At 55.4% G+C, this 18,914-nt stretch overlaps 1 protein-coding gene across 1 annotated transcript in view; it reads right to left on the bottom strand.

Moving 5' to 3' along the window:
• Positions 1-1,009: 1,009 nt before the first annotated feature.
• NUP98 (nucleoporin 98 and 96 precursor) overlaps positions 1,010-18,914 on the bottom strand; it is a 42,711-nt gene continuing 24,806 nt past the window's right edge. Inside the window, exons 21-33 of the mRNA XM_065834096.2 lie at positions 16,626-16,802; positions 14,897-15,050; positions 12,996-13,416; positions 11,996-12,225; positions 11,002-11,271; positions 10,155-10,312; positions 9,228-9,371; positions 7,965-8,107; positions 6,857-7,078; positions 5,161-5,402; positions 3,382-3,536; positions 2,842-2,953; positions 1,010-2,013 (exon numbers count right to left, since the gene is read on the bottom strand). Coding sequence (XP_065690168.2) covers positions 1,799-2,013; positions 2,842-2,953; positions 3,382-3,536; positions 5,161-5,402; positions 6,857-7,078; positions 7,965-8,107; positions 9,228-9,371; positions 10,155-10,312; positions 11,002-11,271; positions 11,996-12,225; positions 12,996-13,416; positions 14,897-15,050; positions 16,626-16,802 — 2,643 coding nt within the window. The 3' untranslated portion in view covers positions 1,010-1,798. The remainder of the gene's footprint in view (positions 2,014-2,841; positions 2,954-3,381; positions 3,537-5,160; positions 5,403-6,856; positions 7,079-7,964; positions 8,108-9,227; positions 9,372-10,154; positions 10,313-11,001; positions 11,272-11,995; positions 12,226-12,995; positions 13,417-14,896; positions 15,051-16,625; positions 16,803-18,914) is intronic.

Here is an 18,914-nt window from a genome sequence, read left to right as displayed (position 1 = left end):
GTAAGGGGCAGATCATTCCCATTTGGGGAGAACAAAACCCCAGGAGGTTAAGGGACGTGACCCAGGGGATGCCGCAGCAAGTGGCAAAGAGGTGGCTGCCCTGGGGGTGCGGGAGCATCTCCCCATCTCCAGCCGGGGGCGGGCACCAGCTCCCCCCGCCGCCCCCTGGCACCGCTCCCCGGCAGCAGATGCCGAGCAGGTTTTAAGGCTGGAGGTTTGGTTTCCAGGCGGTGAATTATTCATCCCCAGCCCGACGTCCCGGCCGCTCTGCTCCTCTGGCCCGGGCAGCAGCCGGGGCTGCGGAGACGCAATTACGGTAATGGAAGGAGGCGAAGCCGGAGCGACCCGGCTCCCTGCGCCCAGCGGCCGGTGTCACATTCACCGTGTGCGATGCGGGCGCAGCAGGAGAGCGACACGGCCTGGGCAGGGGACACAACCGCCACAGCTCCTCACGGGGTCTGTGCCTGAGAGCTGGCACCAGGGAGCGGGTTCCCCAGCCCTGGCTGCACAAGCGACACCCGGACTGGGGAGGACGGTGACTGAACACCCCTCAAGATCATTGAGTCCAACCATAACCCATCCCCAGCACTGCCCCATGTCCTGAGAACCTCCTGTCCGTCTGTCCAGCCCTCCAGGGATGGTGACTCCAGCACTGCCCTGGGCAGCCTGTTCCAATGCCCCACAGCCCTTTGGGGAAGGAATTGTTCCCACATCCAACCTCAACCTCCCCCGGTGCAACTTGAGGCCGTTTCCTCTGCTCCTGGCGCTTGTTCCTGGGGAGCAGAGCCCGACCCCCCTGGCTCCAAGCTCCTTTCAGGCAGTTCAGAGATCAGAAGGTCTCCCCTCAGCTCCTGTTCTCCAGCTGAACCCCCCAGCTCCCTCTCCCGTGTCTTTGTGCCCATGGCCCCGTTCCTGTTCCTGCACCGCAGTCATCTTTCCCGCCCGGGGGGACAAGCCAAGGGACAGAGACACGCAACCGGAACCTTAAAAAGCAAAACGCAACCCTAGGAATATTATAAACACTTTATTTATTGTTTTCAAAAAGACAGGAAAATAATCTAGATCATTTATTTATATTTTTTTTGTTGTTTTAATAAAAACCTTTACATAATCCTCATGCATAAAGACCTTCAAGGAGCCGATGCAGAGCAGCAGCGGGAGGGCCGGGAGCCGCGGTCCAGCCTCCCCGGTGCTGCCGCGCTCTGGAGCGTCCGCGGTGTCGGTCCCCGGGCAGCAGTGGCCGTAAGGCACACGCAGCGGTGGCCCCTGCCCTCCTCCCGAGCGGGGAACGAGCTCGCTTGGCTTTTGGAGGTGGAGAAACAGGAGAATCAACACGTCCGCAGGTCTCCAACGTGGAAAAAGACACTTCTGAACTTGGATTCCTGTCCCCCCCGGCCCCCGCAGAGCGAACGCGCCACGCGGCCCCGGTGAAAGCTCCCGGTGCCAGCTCATCCGGGCAGTGCCGCCGTCTGACCGAGCGTGGCGGCAGCGGAAGGGGAGAAGATCCCGGTAGGCGCTGCACCGGGCTGCGCGCTGGGCCAAGGGACCGGCGGGAGCTCCAGCCCCAACCCCCCAGGGACCACCGCACCCGCACACACGTTCGCAACAGGCGCTTTATTGGCTCGAGGAAAACGTGGGGAGGCTGAGGGCATCGGGCAGGTCCCGCCGGGCTCAGGTGACACCGATCCCACGTCAGCCCAACGCACCAAAGCCGCTTCACACCTGGGTGGCAAAACGCGCCCGGCGGAGCGGTGGTTGGCGCCAGAGCGAGGGGAGGGGGCAGCAAACGTCCGTCCGTTCATTGGGTGACCGCCAGCTCGCGCAGGTAGGACTGGGTGAGCCCGCGCAGCTCCTCCAGCGCGTAGTCCTCGGGCATGGGCAGGCGGCCCACGTGCGGGGCCAGCAGGCGCAGGGGGACGCGCTGGGGGTCGGGCGAGGCCGGGGGGCCGGGCTCCGGGGGGGGCTGCAGGCTCAGCACCGCCCGCAGCAGGTTGGCCACGCGCTTGGCCATGTCTGCGGAGACAGGAGGAAGAGCAGGGTCAGTGCGGCACCGAGGTCACGCTGCAACAGGGAACCGCGACCCAAGGGGGTGAGGGGGAACAGCCGCAGGCTGGGCTGGTAGAACCAGGCCCTGGTGTGATCGGCTCCAGCAGAGACTCCTCTCTCCACACAGAGCCCTCCGTGGGCGTGAGCAACACCGACAGGATCACAGAACTTGTGCGGTTGGTAACGATCCTCAAGATCAAGTCCAACTGTTCCCCAGCCCTGTCCCTGCCCCATGTCCTGAGAACCTCATGTCCGTCTGTCCAGCCCTCCAGGGATGGTGACTCCAGCACTGCCCTGGGCAGCCTGTTCCAATGCCCCACAGCCCTTTGGGGAAGAAATTGTTCCCACATCCAACCTCAACCTCCCCTGGGCAACTTGAGGCCGTTTCCTCTGCTCCTGGCGCTTGTTCCTGGGGAGCAGAGCCCGACCCCCCTGGCTCCAAGCTCCTTTCAGGCAGTTCAGAGATCAGAAGGTCTCCCCTCAGCTCCTGTTCTCCAGCTGAACCCCCCAGGTCCCTCAGCCGCTCCATCACACTTGTGCTCCAGCCCCGCTCCCTTTGGCTTCACTCCTCAGACCAGACTGTGGTCCCCAAGTGTTCTCCCGCTCCCCGTGGCACTGTGACACCCCACAGCTGATCAAGGGGCAGCTGCCAGACCAGTCACTGGATGTCACATCAAGCAGGCAGCAAAAACCGCCTGAAATGACAACCAAGAGCTGCCATATGGTCATAGCTGCTGACAGCCGGTGCTACAGAACCGCTGTCCCCGCGGGTGACGGACACCGACGCCCCCGTACCTGACTGCGCCAGGCGGTCCTTGGCGCTGTGGCACTGGATCTGCTCTATCCGGTTGCACAGCGACGTCACTTTGGTGTGTAACCGCTCCAGCTCGTACGGGGAACAATCCAGCTGGAGGCAGAAGAGCAGAGTCGGTGTCAGCGCTGCCTGCACCCCGAGCTGCTCTGCCGCAGACAACCGACACCGAAACCTGTGCCCACAGCCCAGAGGGGGAACCGGGAGCTCTGGGACCGAACCCGCGGGGACTGACGTGGGGCTGACACGGGGCTGATGTGCAGACCCCCCTACTAACTTGTTTTCTCTCCTTGCCCTCACTCCTCTTGCTTGTCACACTCTGTGTTCGCAGGGCAGAGCCCACATCTTTGTCACCACCTCCCAAACCCCTCTGTATTTTCGGAGACGCAGCACACTCAGCCTGTGTGTGCAGAAGGGAACGCTGACGTTACCGCCCAACAGCGAGGAGAAAGTTATGCCAAAAGCGAGACTCTGGAGGAGCTTCCATGCTGTATTAAAAGAGGACACAAGTCTGAATCCATTACCTGCTGAATCCTGTCGAGCATCTCGATGACGCGGATGTAATCCAGGTAGACCAGCCCCGCCGTGTCCCAGTCCTGGATGAGGGCGCTGCGCTCCGGGGGAGCCAGGTCCTCCAAAAACCCCTTCAGGTACTTGTAGTTCTCATTAATAATCGCATCTGGAGAGAACAAGCGTGTTAGTGAACTCTGTGATTGACGCCCCCAGTGACTGACCGACCCTGCGACTGACGCCCCCAGTGACTGACCGACCCTGCGACTGACGCCCCCAGTGACTGATGCCCTCAATGACTGACCCTGCGACTGATGCTGGGGAAGCAGCTGTGGTCAATTCTCCTTCAAAACAACATTCATTTTCATTTTTGTCCAGTACTCCCACTGTAACCTGCTCTGCTGCTACAGGTCTTAAAAGGACCCGATTCAGATGCCTGTAGTCAGTCTATAGGAGACTCATCAGCACCATCTCAAGCTCCCATCAGAAATGCAGGAAACCAAACATGCCACTTATTAAGGTAATGAAACAATCCAATGGGAACGTGCTGCCTCCTCAAACAAAAACCATAGGAAGGTCAACAGCCCTCTGGAAAATAGGAAATGTTGCTAAAACTGATTTTCTGCTCGTTTACAGAGCCCTGATGCAGGAATAGGGTGAAAAACGTAGAGCATGGTGCCTTCCTGTACTGCTGCCAACGCAAGAACATGAGTTGTGCTGCGTGTAGGTCTGAAAATCTGTATTCTTGCCGTGTGTACTCCAGACTTAGGCCACGTTAACCTGAGGATAAGCCCTGTACAGGAAGGATGTCATGGCTGATGAGATATTTATGAACAAACATGGTCTCGGTGACGCGCTGTCAGCTCAATAACACAGTTACTGGGGAAGGGAGCGCAGGGCAGGGGTTGCTGGGTTTCAGTGCACGTGGGTGGGTGGAAGAGAATGCTGAATACAGGCAGGACAGCAGAGATGGGAGCAGAGCACATCGAGGTGGATTTTCCAGAGCTGGTTCCACTGGACTGTGCTGAACAGCCCTTGTGTGGAGCTGTTTGTGTAGAACTGAAGTGAAGCCGCAGGATTGAGGCTCCAGAACATTCCTGCTGTTCCCCTTGGGCACGGGGTGGAGGTTCCTCGCTGCCCTTGTGTTTGCAGTGCAGGGTCATCCCAGCAGCTGTGAGCAGGAGCTGTTCTGAACCAGGCAGCTCCACACGGACCCTGGGGCTACGAAGAGCACCAGAGAGAACCAACCCTGCCTGCAGCTGCTGGCCCAACAATGCAGACATCCTGCCAGGTTTAGGTCGGCCTGCTCATAGAACCAAGGTAACAGTGACGTGCAGAACACCCGGTCACAAGCTGCAGCCACACCTGCCCTTGCAGCTTCAGACATTTGGAAGCCACACGATTGCTGGGTCTGGCTTTCACACATCGAGACTGTGGGTAAAGTGGCCTGCAGCTGGACGTTGCTCATTATAGGCTAAAATGATTATCTAATGCAATATGCAGATGTGTAACTAACTGGCTCTTTAGGGTGTGAATGTAGCGATACCATTTTGTATATAACAGCTCTTACTGTTCGTGCTGGGGTGCTGGTTGATTCCAGCATCCAGGCTGGTGCAACTCTGCAATGAACACAGTACCTCTGCGTGCTAAATCTGGTTCTTTTGAACACAGGCTGGGTGAAGAGCCCCGTTTTGGAGCAACACCACCCCTTCGCATTACTGACCACCCCACAGCCTCCGCTCCTGCTCCGTTTGCTGTTCAAAAGGGGTGAAAAACGAGGAGCGCGGACTCACCCGACGCCAAGTGCCAGACCACCAGCTTGTGGCACTGGTTCCAGTGCCCGGCCTTGAACAAGAACAGCGCTTCCTTGTGCCGGTCGCCCTCCACGCGCGCCCGGACGGCCTTGGCCTGGTGGATCCACTCGTGCGGGACGCAGAGCCGCTGCGTCAGGAACGTCTCCTTGGCCCAGGACTCGGGGGTCTCGGCGAGCTGGCAGTGCCGGTGCAGGAGCTCGCGCACCGACTTCTCCCGCGTGCTGCGGAGAGAGGACAGGGCGTTATTGACCACTGGAACCCTCCTGATGGCTCCACCACAAGATACGATTCAACACGAGCAGCTGAGAGCAGAGACACGGGCGTCAGTGCAGCCAAACGCCAACCCCGCGGGGCCCCGAACGCAGGATACTGTGAAAAGTTCTAAAATCAGCTGAATTCCTTCAGTACAGGCCAGGTGCTGAGAAAAGTCATTGCTAGTGTTGTGCTCGGAAACGTTGAAGTGCGATCCAGGCCCCTAAAGTAATGCACAGGCTCAATTTGAGGGTATGGGCTAGAAAAAGATTCTATAGCAACGTGGGAATGGTCACTGAACAGGAACAGCAGGAGACACCTCCCACTACAGGTGCGTGTTCTACTGCTCTACAAGTCTAAGACAATCTTTTGTTCGGGGTGTATTTCCCGACAAAGGCAAAACTGCACTTTGGTGACTCCCACACTTCCGGACACACTGACTTCTGATCCGCCACGAGGGGAACAGTGACGGTATTTTGCATTAATGGTGTCTTCAGGATGACTTCTGGAATGCAGTAAATGTGCTGAGCCAGAGACAAGGTGCAGTCACACGGTGTCAAAATGACCACGAGATCACAGAATCGCAGATGGTTTGGGCTGAAGGGATCGTCAAAGCTCATCTGTTCCCCCCTGCCATGACAGGGACATCTTCACCAGCTCAGGGTGCTCAGAGCCCCGTCCAGCCTGGCCTGGGATGTCTCCAGGGATGGTTCAGCCACCACCTCTCTGGGAACCTGGGCCAGGCTCTCACCACCCTCAGGGACAACAACTCCCCACAGCGGCATCCAGGAGACAGACAATAAATCGTGTCGTGTTGCACTGATTACCAAGACATTTAACTCCGCAGAATTATTCATGCCGCTCTCTAACTCTGGCACACAGAGTTTTTAGAAGCAAGATAAAGTTCTCCAGCTGTGCCGTTCCAGTTTAATGTGAGAGAAGCCCTGGTGATGTGCCATGTCACCATTACTAGAGCAGTTCAGAAGCGCCCACACAGGGAAAGAGCCCAGGAATGGCAGGAGATGTGCCAGGAGGGTCAGTGGGACGTCAGGCAAAGGTTCTTCCCCAGAGGTGCTGGACACTGAACAGGCTCCCAGGGAGGTGTCACGGCCCAACCTGACAGTGTTCAAGAAGAGACTGGACAGCGTCCTCAGACACACGGGGTGACCTGTGGGGTGTCACTGCAGGGACAGCACTTGGACTCCATGATCTGTGGGTCCCTCCAGGTCAGGACACCCTGTGACTCTCAACAAGGTTCTAAGGGACATGGGTTAGTGGTGGAGCTGGGTTATGGTTGGACTCTATGATCCTGAGGGTCTCTTCCAACCGCAATGATTCTACGTAATGACAGCATACAGAGTAAGCCTAGAAACAGAGCACACATTTTTGAGGAAAACCACAATAACCCGATAGAGGGACTCACTGTGCGTCGGGCTCGTGCAGCAGGACGAACACAGCCCACTCCCACAGGCCGCGGCTCTCGAGCTGCGCGGCGTAGCTGGCGTTGAGCACCCCCTGGCCCTGCCTGCCCAGGTGGGTGTAGTTGAGCGCCCGGAGCACCTCCCAGAGGTGCCAGCTCAGGCGATAGTCCAGGGGGTCGCACGTCACGCTGCGGGGGTCCAGCAGCTGCTCCAGGTCATAGTGCCTGCGGGGAAACAGGGCTTGGAACTAACAGCTGGTTGTGGCCTCATAGAAACAGAAACCCCTGCTTGGTTCCTTCCTTTCTGCCACCTCCAGTTATTACACGTGGGATCGTTTCTGGAAACAAATGGATGTCCGTGCAGTGAGCAAGACGGCATCGAGCTGCCCTAGGCCACAAAAGAAGGGTCATGGAAATGTCCTTGACCACACAGAATGGGGAAGAAAGTTGATGAAGCGAGAGGAGAATGGGGAATTAAAGTGCTCTGTGGCGAGACACAGGAGGTGCTGAGTGTTTAAGACAGAAGCCAATCATGTATTAGCTAAAGAAGTGTAAGCGGCCTGTAATCTAACTATAATTATCCAGTATAAATAACATAACTACATAATCAGCAGTTTAAAACTATATAACCTGAACAAATTTTGCATTAAGCGGCTTCAGTTTGTAACTCTCATAGAGTTCTTGAGTCCATCCTTCTCCCGCATTACACATATGTGATTTATGTGGGTTTTGGGGCTGTTTTAAAGCTACTCTTAAAATCCTTTTGCCCCTCTTTCGAGCCTGCATCGGCCTGTCCCCACCTCTCTATGTTCTTCTCCCATAGGTTTCTCAGTGCCTCAGTTCCACAGGCAACTATGGTGAAACAAGATTACTGTGCTCTTCAGATCCAGAAAACACTTAAACCCCAATACAATAATCTCCAAAGCTTAACTTTGACCACCTGCAGCGTGACAGTGTCCACTGTCCCAGGGCACACACGCAAGGCAGATTTTCACTACTCTGAGCGGTTCAGTAACCACTGAGGCTGATTTCACACCCCTGGGTGGGAATTCAACACGTCACCCACTGATCGAGACTCTTCTAAATCCTTTTTAACTATTTGCCCACTCACCTGTCGCTGTAGAGCTTTAACAAATGGAAGCAGACGTCTCTCAGGGGCCTTCCTCCATTATCATCATCTTCAACAACACACCCGGAATCCTCCAGGTAGGGGGGCAGGGGACAGCAGGCGTATTTTTCACACTCCGGCGTGTTCTACAAGAACCAGTTTTAACAGTGAGTTTAGAGGTCGTGCTCCGGAACCAAACCGCACTCAGAACACCGGTCGCTGTGGAGCAGGAGCTGCACCTGCCGGTAAAACTCACCCAGCAGCTACACAAGGCTAAAACGCAAAACCTAAACCCAAACTGCTTGGGCAGGTTTAATTCCATGTCACACTGAGCTCTCAGAAGCCACTGTGGGGAGGTACAAGCAGCTCTCACACAGGAACAAAACATTCCTGAGTGATTTTATGGCTGGAAAACCTCATATGACTTGATGGAACAAGATGTAGGGGGTCTGTCTCACAGCCCAGGTACCTGAAACCCCCGATATTGTGCTATCAGGAACACCAGCGCGGGGCCTGAAGCACGTTCCACGTCCTGCCTGTTCCCAGTTATTCCCATACAAAGTTCTGGAAACGAGCTGTGACCACTTTTCCTCCATCACTGGGCTGTAGCCCCACGTCCTAATCCAGCAGCATTACCTGAAGCTCAAGCCACGCTCAAACTAAAGCTCAGTGTTTGATACCATGAACACACTTAAGTACACACAAATTCAACAGTGGACACTCCTGCAGCATTAAGCACACACCAACTCACTACCAGACTTGATGCTGTGCTCAGGGTCTCTTCAGGCACGAACATCACTTATCTAAAGATAGCTGAGCCCTTGATTAAACACTTATTTTGTCCTGCACGCAGTGGCTGAGAGCTCTGGAGAGAGCAGGGTTTGCATAATGTATGAAGCCACACTGTGGGTAGGACAGCTGTCTGCAGGACTGCTTCCACCTTATGTGTTCTGAGCACCTGGAAACAATCGCTGCGAGACACGCTCCAAATAAATCACTGCTGGAGCAGCTCCTCAGCTTCTACAGCTCCCAAGGGGTTCAACCCTGGCACTTTGTTCCCACTGCAGTGGGGGAAGGAACATTCCCAAAGAGATCGGCTGCATAAGCTCGTCGAAAAGCTGCGGAAAGGGCAACTGAAACAGCAAACCCAGACGTGAGTCCATCCTCAGCAGCTCCGCAGCGATACTCGTCTGCTCACGGTCTCAGAGCAGCACCAGACAGTCAACGGTACTGCCTAAAGTCTCCTTTCACTGGACACAGACCCACCTGAAACGCCGACTCGTACATGGCCAGAGCCTTGGAAATGGAAGCCGTGGGGGGCAGCAGGTACCAGAGGTGCACGGCAACGCAGCGCTTCCAGTCCAGCAGCGAGCACACGTTGATGCTCGTTCTCTCCGACAACTGCCACACCTAAAAAAGCAGATCACTGGGTCAAACATCGCACAACAGCGGGTACACAGCAGGTGTGCAGCAGCACGAGGTTACACCAGGAAATAAAACAGTTCATAGAATCACAGCTGGTTTGTATTGGAGGGACCTTCCCAGCTCCCCAGTGCCCCCCCTGCCATGACAGGGACATCTTCACCAGCTCAGGTTGCTCAGAGCCCCGTCCAGCCTGGCCTGGGATGTCTCCAGGGATGGTTCAGCCACCACCTCTCTGGGTACCTGGGCCAGGCTCTCACCACCCTCAGGGCAACAATTCCTTATATCCAGCCTCAACCTCCCTCCTTTAGTTTAATCCATCACCCCTTGTCCTGTCACAGCAGGCCCTGCTCAAAAGTCTGTCCCATCTTTCTCATGGGCCCCTTTTCAGGCCAGAAAGGCCGCACTAAGGTCTCCCGGAGCTTCTCTCCTCCAGCTGAACACCCCAGCTCTCTCACCTGTCCCCAGCAGAGCTGTTCCAGCCTCGGGTCATTCCTGGGGCTCCTCTGGCCCCTCTCCAGCAGCTCCATGTGTGTCCTGTGCTGAGGACCCGGAGCTGGACCAGCACTGCAGGGGGGTCTCACAGAGCGGGGCAGAGGGGCAGGACCCCCCTAAACCTGCTGCTCAGGACACGGGTGGTTTCTGGGCTGCTGGTGCATGTTGCAAGCTCACACCCAACAGCTTGCTCCCCTCTCCTGCTGTGGCTGAGCGTCACAGCCTAAACGAACCGCTGCTGAGTCAACGAGAACAGAGCTGAGCAGCAGAACTCACGGGTTTCCCGGCCAGCAGGGCGAAGACGCGCAGCCTGTCCTCCTGGATGAAGCAGTCGGCTTGCAACCGGTGCCAGTCCACCAGCTGCATGGTGAGCAGGTCCCGCAGGGGCTGGCTGCCCGCCAGCTGTGACAGGAGCAGCGCCAGTCGGTGGTCACCTGGACGGGGACAACGGCAGCTCAGGGACAGCCTGCCCGAGTACAGCCACCTGCTGAGCAGCCAGGAGCTGCACTACTGGGCCTTGTGCACAATTTCATAAGATCAAAGAGTCATTTTGGATGGAAAAGCCCCCAAGATCATAGATTCCAATCATAACCCACTGGCACTGCCCCATGTCCTGAGAACCTCCTGTCCGTCTGTCCAGCCCTCCAGGGATGGTGACTCCAGCACTGCCCTGGGCAGCCTGTTCCAGTGCCCCACAGCCCTTTGGGGAAGAAATTGTTCCCACATCCAACCTCAACCTCCCCTGGGCAACTTGAGGCCGTTTTCTCTGCTCCTGGTGCTTGTTCCTGGGGAGCAGAGCCCGACCCCCCTGGCTCCAAGCTCCTTTCAGGCAGTTCAGAGATCAGAAGGTCTCCCCTCAGCTCCTGCTCTCCAGCTGAACCCCCCAGCTCCCTCAGCCGCTCCCATCACACTTGTGCTCCAGCCCCTCACCAGCAAACTGGGATAGGGGGAAGAGAAAGGAATGGGAAGGACAGAGGATGAATGTAACCTGGTAGCAAGCAGCACGTGCACAAGGTGACACGGGAAAACTCCAAGCACCCAGTTACCACCAGCTCTAAGCTGAAATTCTCTTTTTGTGCCTCCCTTCCTCCTCCCTGCAAAAAGCTGCGAGATGGGGTCTCACCCGCCTGCTGCGCCAGCCTGCAGGCTTCTCCGATCCTCCTCCCCGTCAGGCAGCTGAACACGGCCTCGATGGGGCTGCCGTGGCGCGCCAGGGACACCTCCTCGTCCACGCGGCAGGCGGCCGTGTCCGCCAGCCAGCGCGAGAAGGCTCTCCTGCGCTCCAGCGCCAGGACGTACTCGCTGGGCTCCTCCAAACTGGCTTCCAGCTCCTTCAGGTTCCCCCAGATGGCTTCGCAGAGGGTCCACGTCAGCAGCCAGTGCTTCACAACCGCTGTCAGGACACAGTCGTTTACTCAGCGCGAGTGAAAACACAAAGAACGTTTCACAGAAATCACAGAATCGTTTCTGCTGGAAGAGACCCTCAGGACCATCGAGTCCAATCATAACCCAACTCCAGCACTAACCCGTGTCCCTGAGAACCTCATCTAAACGCCTTTCAAACCCCTGCAGGGATGGTGACTCCACCAGCTCCCTGGGCAGCCTGTTCCAATGCCCCACAGCCCTTTACAGGAAGAATTTTTTCCTAATATCCAACCTAAACCTCTCCCAGTACAACTTGAGGCCGTTTCCTCTTGTCCCATCACTTGCTACTTGGGAGTATGCCTGTAAATTCATCACTGCTGAGGTCAAGTGGCCGTTGTCACATGAGGAAAGAGCCCAGGTGCGGCAGAAGCACCAAGTCCTTAGGATGATGGAGGACTTTTCATCCCACGCTTCTTGTGTGTTGTCATCAGGTATAAACACACACCAAAGAACGCTTAGAGAGGACTCACGTGGATTATAAGCATAATATCTTGAAGGATATCCTGTTACAACAAGTCAGCTAGCTCCCCAAATTCAATCCACCACGTTTATGTGTCAAAGAACACTGAGCTGCAGCCCATTTTTCTGTTCTATTCACATTTCACTGCCCCGATGCGACCTGAACTTAACCCAAACCGGACAGTTTTCCAGATGCACCATCGACACGGTGAAAAGCACCACCCCACACTCACTTTCCGCCAGCGCGGGGTCCTCGGCCGCCTTGCGCACCCAGTGGGCGTAGTCGTGGATGGCGGCCACCCCCGGGTTGGGCGCCAGGAGGGGACAGTGCTGGTCCATGTGCACCGTGCTGTGCTGCAGCTTGATCTCCAGCGGGATGAGGTACAGCTGCTGCTCTCTGTCCGCCGGCCGCTGCTCCACGCTCAGCTTCTCCACGTGAACCTTGAAACACGATTCTGAGAGCCTGGAGGGAAAAGGGAGACAAACCAGAGATGCTGTGAATAGTGTGGATTGCTGCAGCTTCCTTTTAACATAAGGAGAGTAAGGCGGATGATCCAAGGCCAACAGCTCGGTACAAAGAACCTAATGACACAGTCTGGGATCCAGAACCAGACTTTGGCAAGTAAACCTCATTGAGCTGCGTCCTTCCAGGCCTCCGAAGGCCGTTAGCACAGCCAGCTGTACCCCAGCGCGTTCCGTGAGCACCTCACTGCCCGCTGATCAGATACGCTGGAGAACAACCACCTAACGAGCTTTGTGGGAGGTATAAGTGGGAGAACATCCAGCTGCGTTCCAGTCCAGCGTAGGGACGGAGTTGACAGCGCAGGAAAGGTCTGTACAATGCTTTCCGTAAAGAAAGGAGGCAGCTGGGAATTCTGAAACTAACCAAGAAACTTCTGAGGTGCTACAGATACATCCTCAGGGACAACCAGCACATTCAGAGTTTCCTGGACAACAATTTTGAACTTGCCCTCTTTAACCTTCACCTGGATGACTGTTTACTTGTTAAAGAAATAACTACTCTTCCTACGGTATTCCCGTCCTTTGAGATACAGATTGCTGTAAAGTAGCAACCTGCAGGAAATCTCCACTGCTAACGTGATTTTGCGCCACTTCTGCGTATCAAAAGGAACATTCAGCTGAATTTGAAAGAGATATCAACCTACAACGAGGATTCTTTCAAACACAAAGAGAGCGTATGTGAGGATCACCCTGAAGGAAGCGACTACTCACGATTTCGGGGCAACCGGAGTTGGCAGGAACCCGTATTCCACAGGCTCGCACTGAGGATCTTCCATTTCACTCGAGCTGCTCAACCGGTCTCCAGAGTTGACAAGCGTCCAGTTGGGTCCCCAGCCAACGCGGAAGGAGCGGCCCATGAAGAGCGCCATGTCCATCAGCAGCTTCCCTTTGCCGTGGGCGATGGACCTGTCCCGAGGCACCAGCGCGGGCCGCCTGCGGACACCCACCGTCCTCATGGGCGCCTCGGGGAGCGCCGGGCGCACCGGGAACGCGGGCGCCAGCGGAGACGTCGCCGGCCAAAGCGGGACGGACACGGGGCTGCTGGTTGTCCTGGCTCCCTTGGGGTCCTGCGCAGCGGCGCTCGGTGGCTGGAGGATTATGTTGGCGAACTTGGATTGCAGCAGCCCACCAGCTAGGAGGAAAACAGGCGAGTGAGCAGGGTATTTGCTTCTTGGCAGCACGTTACTGGTATTTTAAATGTGTTTCAGCAGTTCTTGAGCAGTGAAAACATTTGCCATGTTTGTGGATTGTGATGATAATGTGTAGCTAAGCAAGATTATCCACAGTACTCAGAACCGCAGAACCCATGGTGCGCTGCCTGATCTGCACTGTCCAAACTAAAGCACGTGGTGTTCCACCAAGAACAGGACACAGTCTCACCCCAAAATGTGGGGAGTGGCTGAGGGACCTGGGGGGTTCAGCTGGAGAACAGGAGCTGAGGGGAGACCTTCTGATCTCTGAACTGCCTGAAAGGAGCTTGGAGCCAGGGGGGTTGGGCTCTGCTCCCCAGGAACAAGCGCCAGGAGCAGAGGAAACGGCCTCAAGTTGCCCAGCGGAGGTTGAGGTTGGATCTGGGGACAATTCCTTCCCCAAAGGGCTGTGGGGCATTGGAACAGGCTGCCCAGGGCAGTGCTGGAGTCACCATCCCTGGAGGGCTGGACAGACGGACAGGAGGTTCTCAGGACACGCGGCAGGGACGGGGTGGGGGACGGTTGGACTCGATCTTAAAGGTCTTTTCCAACCAAAATGATTCTATGATCTTGGGTCTGCCCACTGAATTCAGGAAGCAGCTCCACACTTGTTCCCAGAGGGCAGCTGGTGGCTGTACTGGGTGCCAACGTCCAGGCTTTGGTGGCGGGGGCTGCAGGGTGCTCCCTGTGAGAAGGGGCCAGCACCCACACTGCACACAGCTGCTGTCCCCAGAGCCACTGCAGGTGACGGCTGAGCACACTGGGGGAGCAGTGGCACCTCTGAACCAACCTGCAAAGCTGGTGGCAGCTCTGCGAGAGCTTAAAACGGGCAGAGAATGCCACACAGGCAGGAAGGAATAGAGTGAACCCAGGAGGGGGAGCAGCAAGGTGAGGGCAGGAGGAGGAAGGAGGAGGAAGGAGGCGTCCCCTCCGCTGTCAGGGACAGGACGCGTGTTGGAGCAGGAGAAAGGGCGAAAACAGAGCAAGAGAGGAACCGCTCTGCACTGAGCACAACCCCGCTGCCCAGCCCCACGGGTGGGGAGGAGGTGGGAGAGTCGGGAACGCACTGAGGTTGAGCCTGAGAAAGGGGGGGCAGCGTAGGAAACTGCTGTTTTCACTTGTCTTTCTCCCTACTCAGACCTATTTTAACAGGCAATGCATCCATTTCACTCAAGTCTGTTTACCAATTATTGTCCCAGGCAAAACAATCTCCTGCATTTATCTCAATCCAATTTTCACCCAGTTTTCTCCCCTGTCCTGTTGAGAGGAGAAGTGAAGGAGCATGGGTGGGCGTGCGGCTGCTGGCCAGTGCTGTCCCACCCCAGCACAGGCCGCTGGGCCGTGCATTCAGCCAGGGGTCCCGTTTTGCCCGTTAACCTCAGAATTCAGCTCGTTTCAGGCAGTATGTGCTTCCTCACATACCTGAGTATTTCTTCTGCCCCTGCGGTTTTGAGATGGGGAGCCTCGGCGAGCAGATCTCCTGCGACGTGTCCATTTTCACAGGTGGCTTCACAGGGTAAGGGTCCAGGATCAGGTCCAGGTCATCATCGTCAGCAAGCAGAGAGGCCTTCATAATCTAAAAACGGGATAAATCGAGCCTGTGAGTTAGCGACCACTCGCACAGCAGCGAGCTGACCCCACCGGCCCCTGTCCCACCCAGGAAAGGCTGCTGCTCGTGCCCAAACACGCTCACGCTACGAGTATTTCAAACCCTGGTGAAGTTCACCCTTCAGGAGAACCAAAAGCAAGGTGGTCAGTTCATGATGAACTTTCACAAACCACTAGTTAAGTCGGGGCCACAGTTCTTGTTAGGAGGGGTGTAGAGTCCTAAAATAATGATGTTTTCTTAGATTAACTCTACTTGTTTAACCACGAGTGCTCCAGGTCCATCCCTTTCACAAAATAAAGGCAGACCCCAAGCCCCAAGCCCGGACCAGCGATCCCTGTACCTTGTTCCCCCGAGCTGGTCCTGAGGCAGCCCTGCCTAAGGATTAGTTTATCTGATCACATTGCCCATGCTGCAGAACTTAGTTCTAGCCTTCGGATTGCTGTCCTCACTGAGAAGAATGAATTCCGCCTGCAAGCACTAACCTAAAGATACGTAAATCCAGCCAGGTTTAGGTCAGTCTGCTTGTGGAACAAAGATCAGGGTGACGTGCAGAACACCCGGTCACAAGCTGCAGCCACACCTGCCCTTGCAGCTTCAGACATTGGGAAGCCGCACAATTGCTGGGTCTGGCTTTAACACATTGAGACTGTGGGTAAAGCAGCCTGCAGATGGACATTGCTCATTATAGGCTAAAATGATTATGTAATGCAATACGCAGATGTGTAACCAACTGGCTCGTTAGGGTGTGAAAACAGTGATAAGATCTTGTATCCAATGCCCTCTACTCTCCTTGCTGGGTGCTGGTTGATTCCAGCACCCAGGCTGGTGCAACTCCAATGAACAGCATCTTGTCTGTGTGTGCTCGTTCGTATGCACACCCTGGTTTTGGGACAAGAAGATGATTTCCACCTCTGCATTAAGCTCTTCATGTCTATAAAGGCTTGCCACAGAAAACCAGAAGCCTAACGTGCAAGTTTTAATCACGCTATTGACGAGAAGCTGGTAAATGAATGTATGCTGTGATTAGGTTACGAAGGACGTACCCATCATTAACCCAAAGCCATGGATCAATGCTTTCTGACCATCTGCAAAATCAGGGGATATATTTCAAGTTTTAGATCCTTCTGCATGACAAGAGGGAGAAGATTAAGTAATAACACTGCTGGGAAGCAGAGTGCTTGGCTTATGTTTGATTAGTAATTAACAGATGTAAGTAACAAACTAATCAATTATAACTAACATCATCAATTATTTCTTAGTATAGATGTATTGCATGTCAAAATTCTCAAGACTTGTAATGCATATGTAATAACTATGCGAATATAAGCAACACCAGAGCGTCCAGTTGCTGGAGCACTGATGGAGGATGAACCCAGAGCTCCAGCGCTGGTGAAATAAAGAATGGGCTGAACAGCAGAATTGACTCCGCTGCCATTTCTTTGTTTCTCTATAGGTGTGAGGTTTTGTTTATTACAAGCTGCTATATAAATACTCCTGGGGAGGCAAAGGGAGGACTTAGTGAGAGGTACCACCGGTGCTCACCTGCAGGACGTGGGGGTTGACACCGAGGCTGGAGGCGATGTGGGTGGACGCGGGCACGGCGTCGGGCTCCTCGGCCACGCCGTCCTCCGCTGGCGCCTCGCGGGGCGGCTCCTGGGTCACGTCTGCCATGTCGCTGTCCAGTTCCACCACGCGGCCCAGCTGCTCCACCTCCGGGCTCTGCGGACACACGCACACACAGCCCGCGTCAGCCGGACCGCGCGTCAGCCGGACCGCGCGCCGCCACGGTCACACAGAGTGTCCAATGGTTTCAGCAATCACCTGCAAACGAGGCGGAGCGCTCCCTCGCTTGTGTCAAGACTCCACATTAAGCTTAGGGATGGATACACACAACCTACTCCCGTTCTCTTCGGAGGCGTAAGGCGAGAGCGCAAGGCCCAGCGAAGGAGCGGTCACGGTATCGTGGTGTCCTCCTGAAGGTTACCACGTCCTGTCATTTGGTTTGAGACTATTCTTCCGCTCTCCCGTTCTCAGGTGCCCAACAGAAACTGTGCATCCTGCCTTCCCCCTCCAGACGCCACCAAAGGCGAATTTCCCGCGTCTGAGTCCAAGCGGGGACGCGGCAGGAGCCTGAGCAGCCAGTCTAACAGCAGCGATCCCTGCGTCAGCGTGCGCTGTCACTGCTGCCTCGGGAGCAGCAGCACTAATACCCCCTGTGCTTCCCCAGCTGGGACGTTGTACAAGCTAAAAACACCGAGCTCGTGTTCCACAAAGAACTCGACAGAAGCTGGAAGTGGACACGAGCCCCTTCGAGACAGCACGAGGCCAGGTCACAGGCTGTGTGTGCATGCGATGATGTATCTGCAGCTACATGCCTCACCTCCACCTCCAGTCCCAGGCAGGAGGAAGAATTAATGCAATGATTTACCTGATGGTAACGACACGGCTCCACCTCTGTGCTGACCTCTACACGTCTCCAAGTGCTCAAGACAACGTTCTGGCTCAAGCGAGGCCAGAAAACGTTCAGGCAGCACCTACATGGAGCAGCCCTGGGGATTCGGCTCTGACGCTGTCCCCACCTCTCCTGCCTGCGTGCCGAGCGCGGTGACGATCCACAAGTAATCAACCAGCCTGCGCCGCGGCAGCTGAACGGCCCTGGGGAGCTTCGATGGGCTCCAAGCCCAGCCCTGGGCGCTGCTTTAGCTCGGTTTAACCACCCCGTGGCTCAGGTACGGGCATCCCGGGGCAGTCACCCGTGCAGCTCTCGGTGTGTGGGAGCCACAGCGTACGGGCCGTGGAAGACCCCGTGAAGGAACTGAAGAGCGTGTTCAAATGGCTGTTTCTTAGCTCACTGGAATCAGCCAAGAAACGCCATGAAGGTTGTCAAAGGAGGCAGAGAAAACCAGACCAGGGTCTGTAAAGACAGAACTCGAGGGCAGACCCAGGAGGAGCCTGGGCCAGCGGGTTCTGCGCACACCTGCAGCACCGCAACACATTTACAAGTAAAATATGGTTACAAGCGCAGAAGTTTTGCTGCTCCCTTCATTGCGCTTTAATGCAGCCAGGTCCCTGGTGTAACTATTGCCCATGGACCTTGAAACATTGATAAATGCATTAATATTCAAGTTAGGGAAGGAAAAACACCAAAACTCAAGTCTAGATCCTAAATGCTTCCTACAGGCTAAAGAACAGGATTTTCAGATGCTTTACACACCAAGAGCTCGGCAAGATTTTAAGCCACGCTATGGTGTTCCACCGAGGATTGGAAATTAAGTATTTTCCCTGTTTTCAGAAACCGAAGCCGTCGGTAATGGTAGGCAAGTCAAGGAGGTTAATTAACCTGGACATGGTTTTGTTACATACATTAGAATCTGTAAGAGAGGCCTGAAACATCAGCTCTGGTCCCATTAATGGGAACAAGGAGGAAAATGAAGGAAACTGAAAGGCACCGAGGGGAACAGATGCACCGGAGCTTTGGCCAGGGATGCTCCAACCTGCATCGAGACCCAGGACACAGATCACAGAAGCGGAGCATCGCTCTGGTTGGAAAAGACCTTTAAAATCATGGAGTCCAACTATTACCAACACTGCCAATTCCACCCCCATGTCCCCGAGAACCTCATCTCTGTATCTGTTCAACCCCTGCAGGGATGGCGACTCAAGTGTTTCTATAACTAAATCACAGGCTATTAAAAGCAATTCCCAGTTGGCTTCGTGTTTTCCTGCCACACAAGTAAACTGTAGTTTGGCACAAGCGCCAAGCGTGATTTGTCACATCTAATGACACTACGGACAGACCCATGTCCGGAAGGGCTGTCACCCAAAGCCAAC

Source organism: Patagioenas fasciata, chromosome 1 (genome assembly GCF_037038585.1).
Source record: "Patagioenas fasciata isolate bPatFas1 chromosome 1, bPatFas1.hap1, whole genome shotgun sequence".
NCBI lineage: Eukaryota > Metazoa > Chordata > Aves > Columbiformes > Columbidae > Patagioenas > Patagioenas fasciata.
The sequence above is the reverse complement of the archived record's forward strand: the minus strand, read 5'-3'. Positions and strand labels throughout refer to the sequence as shown.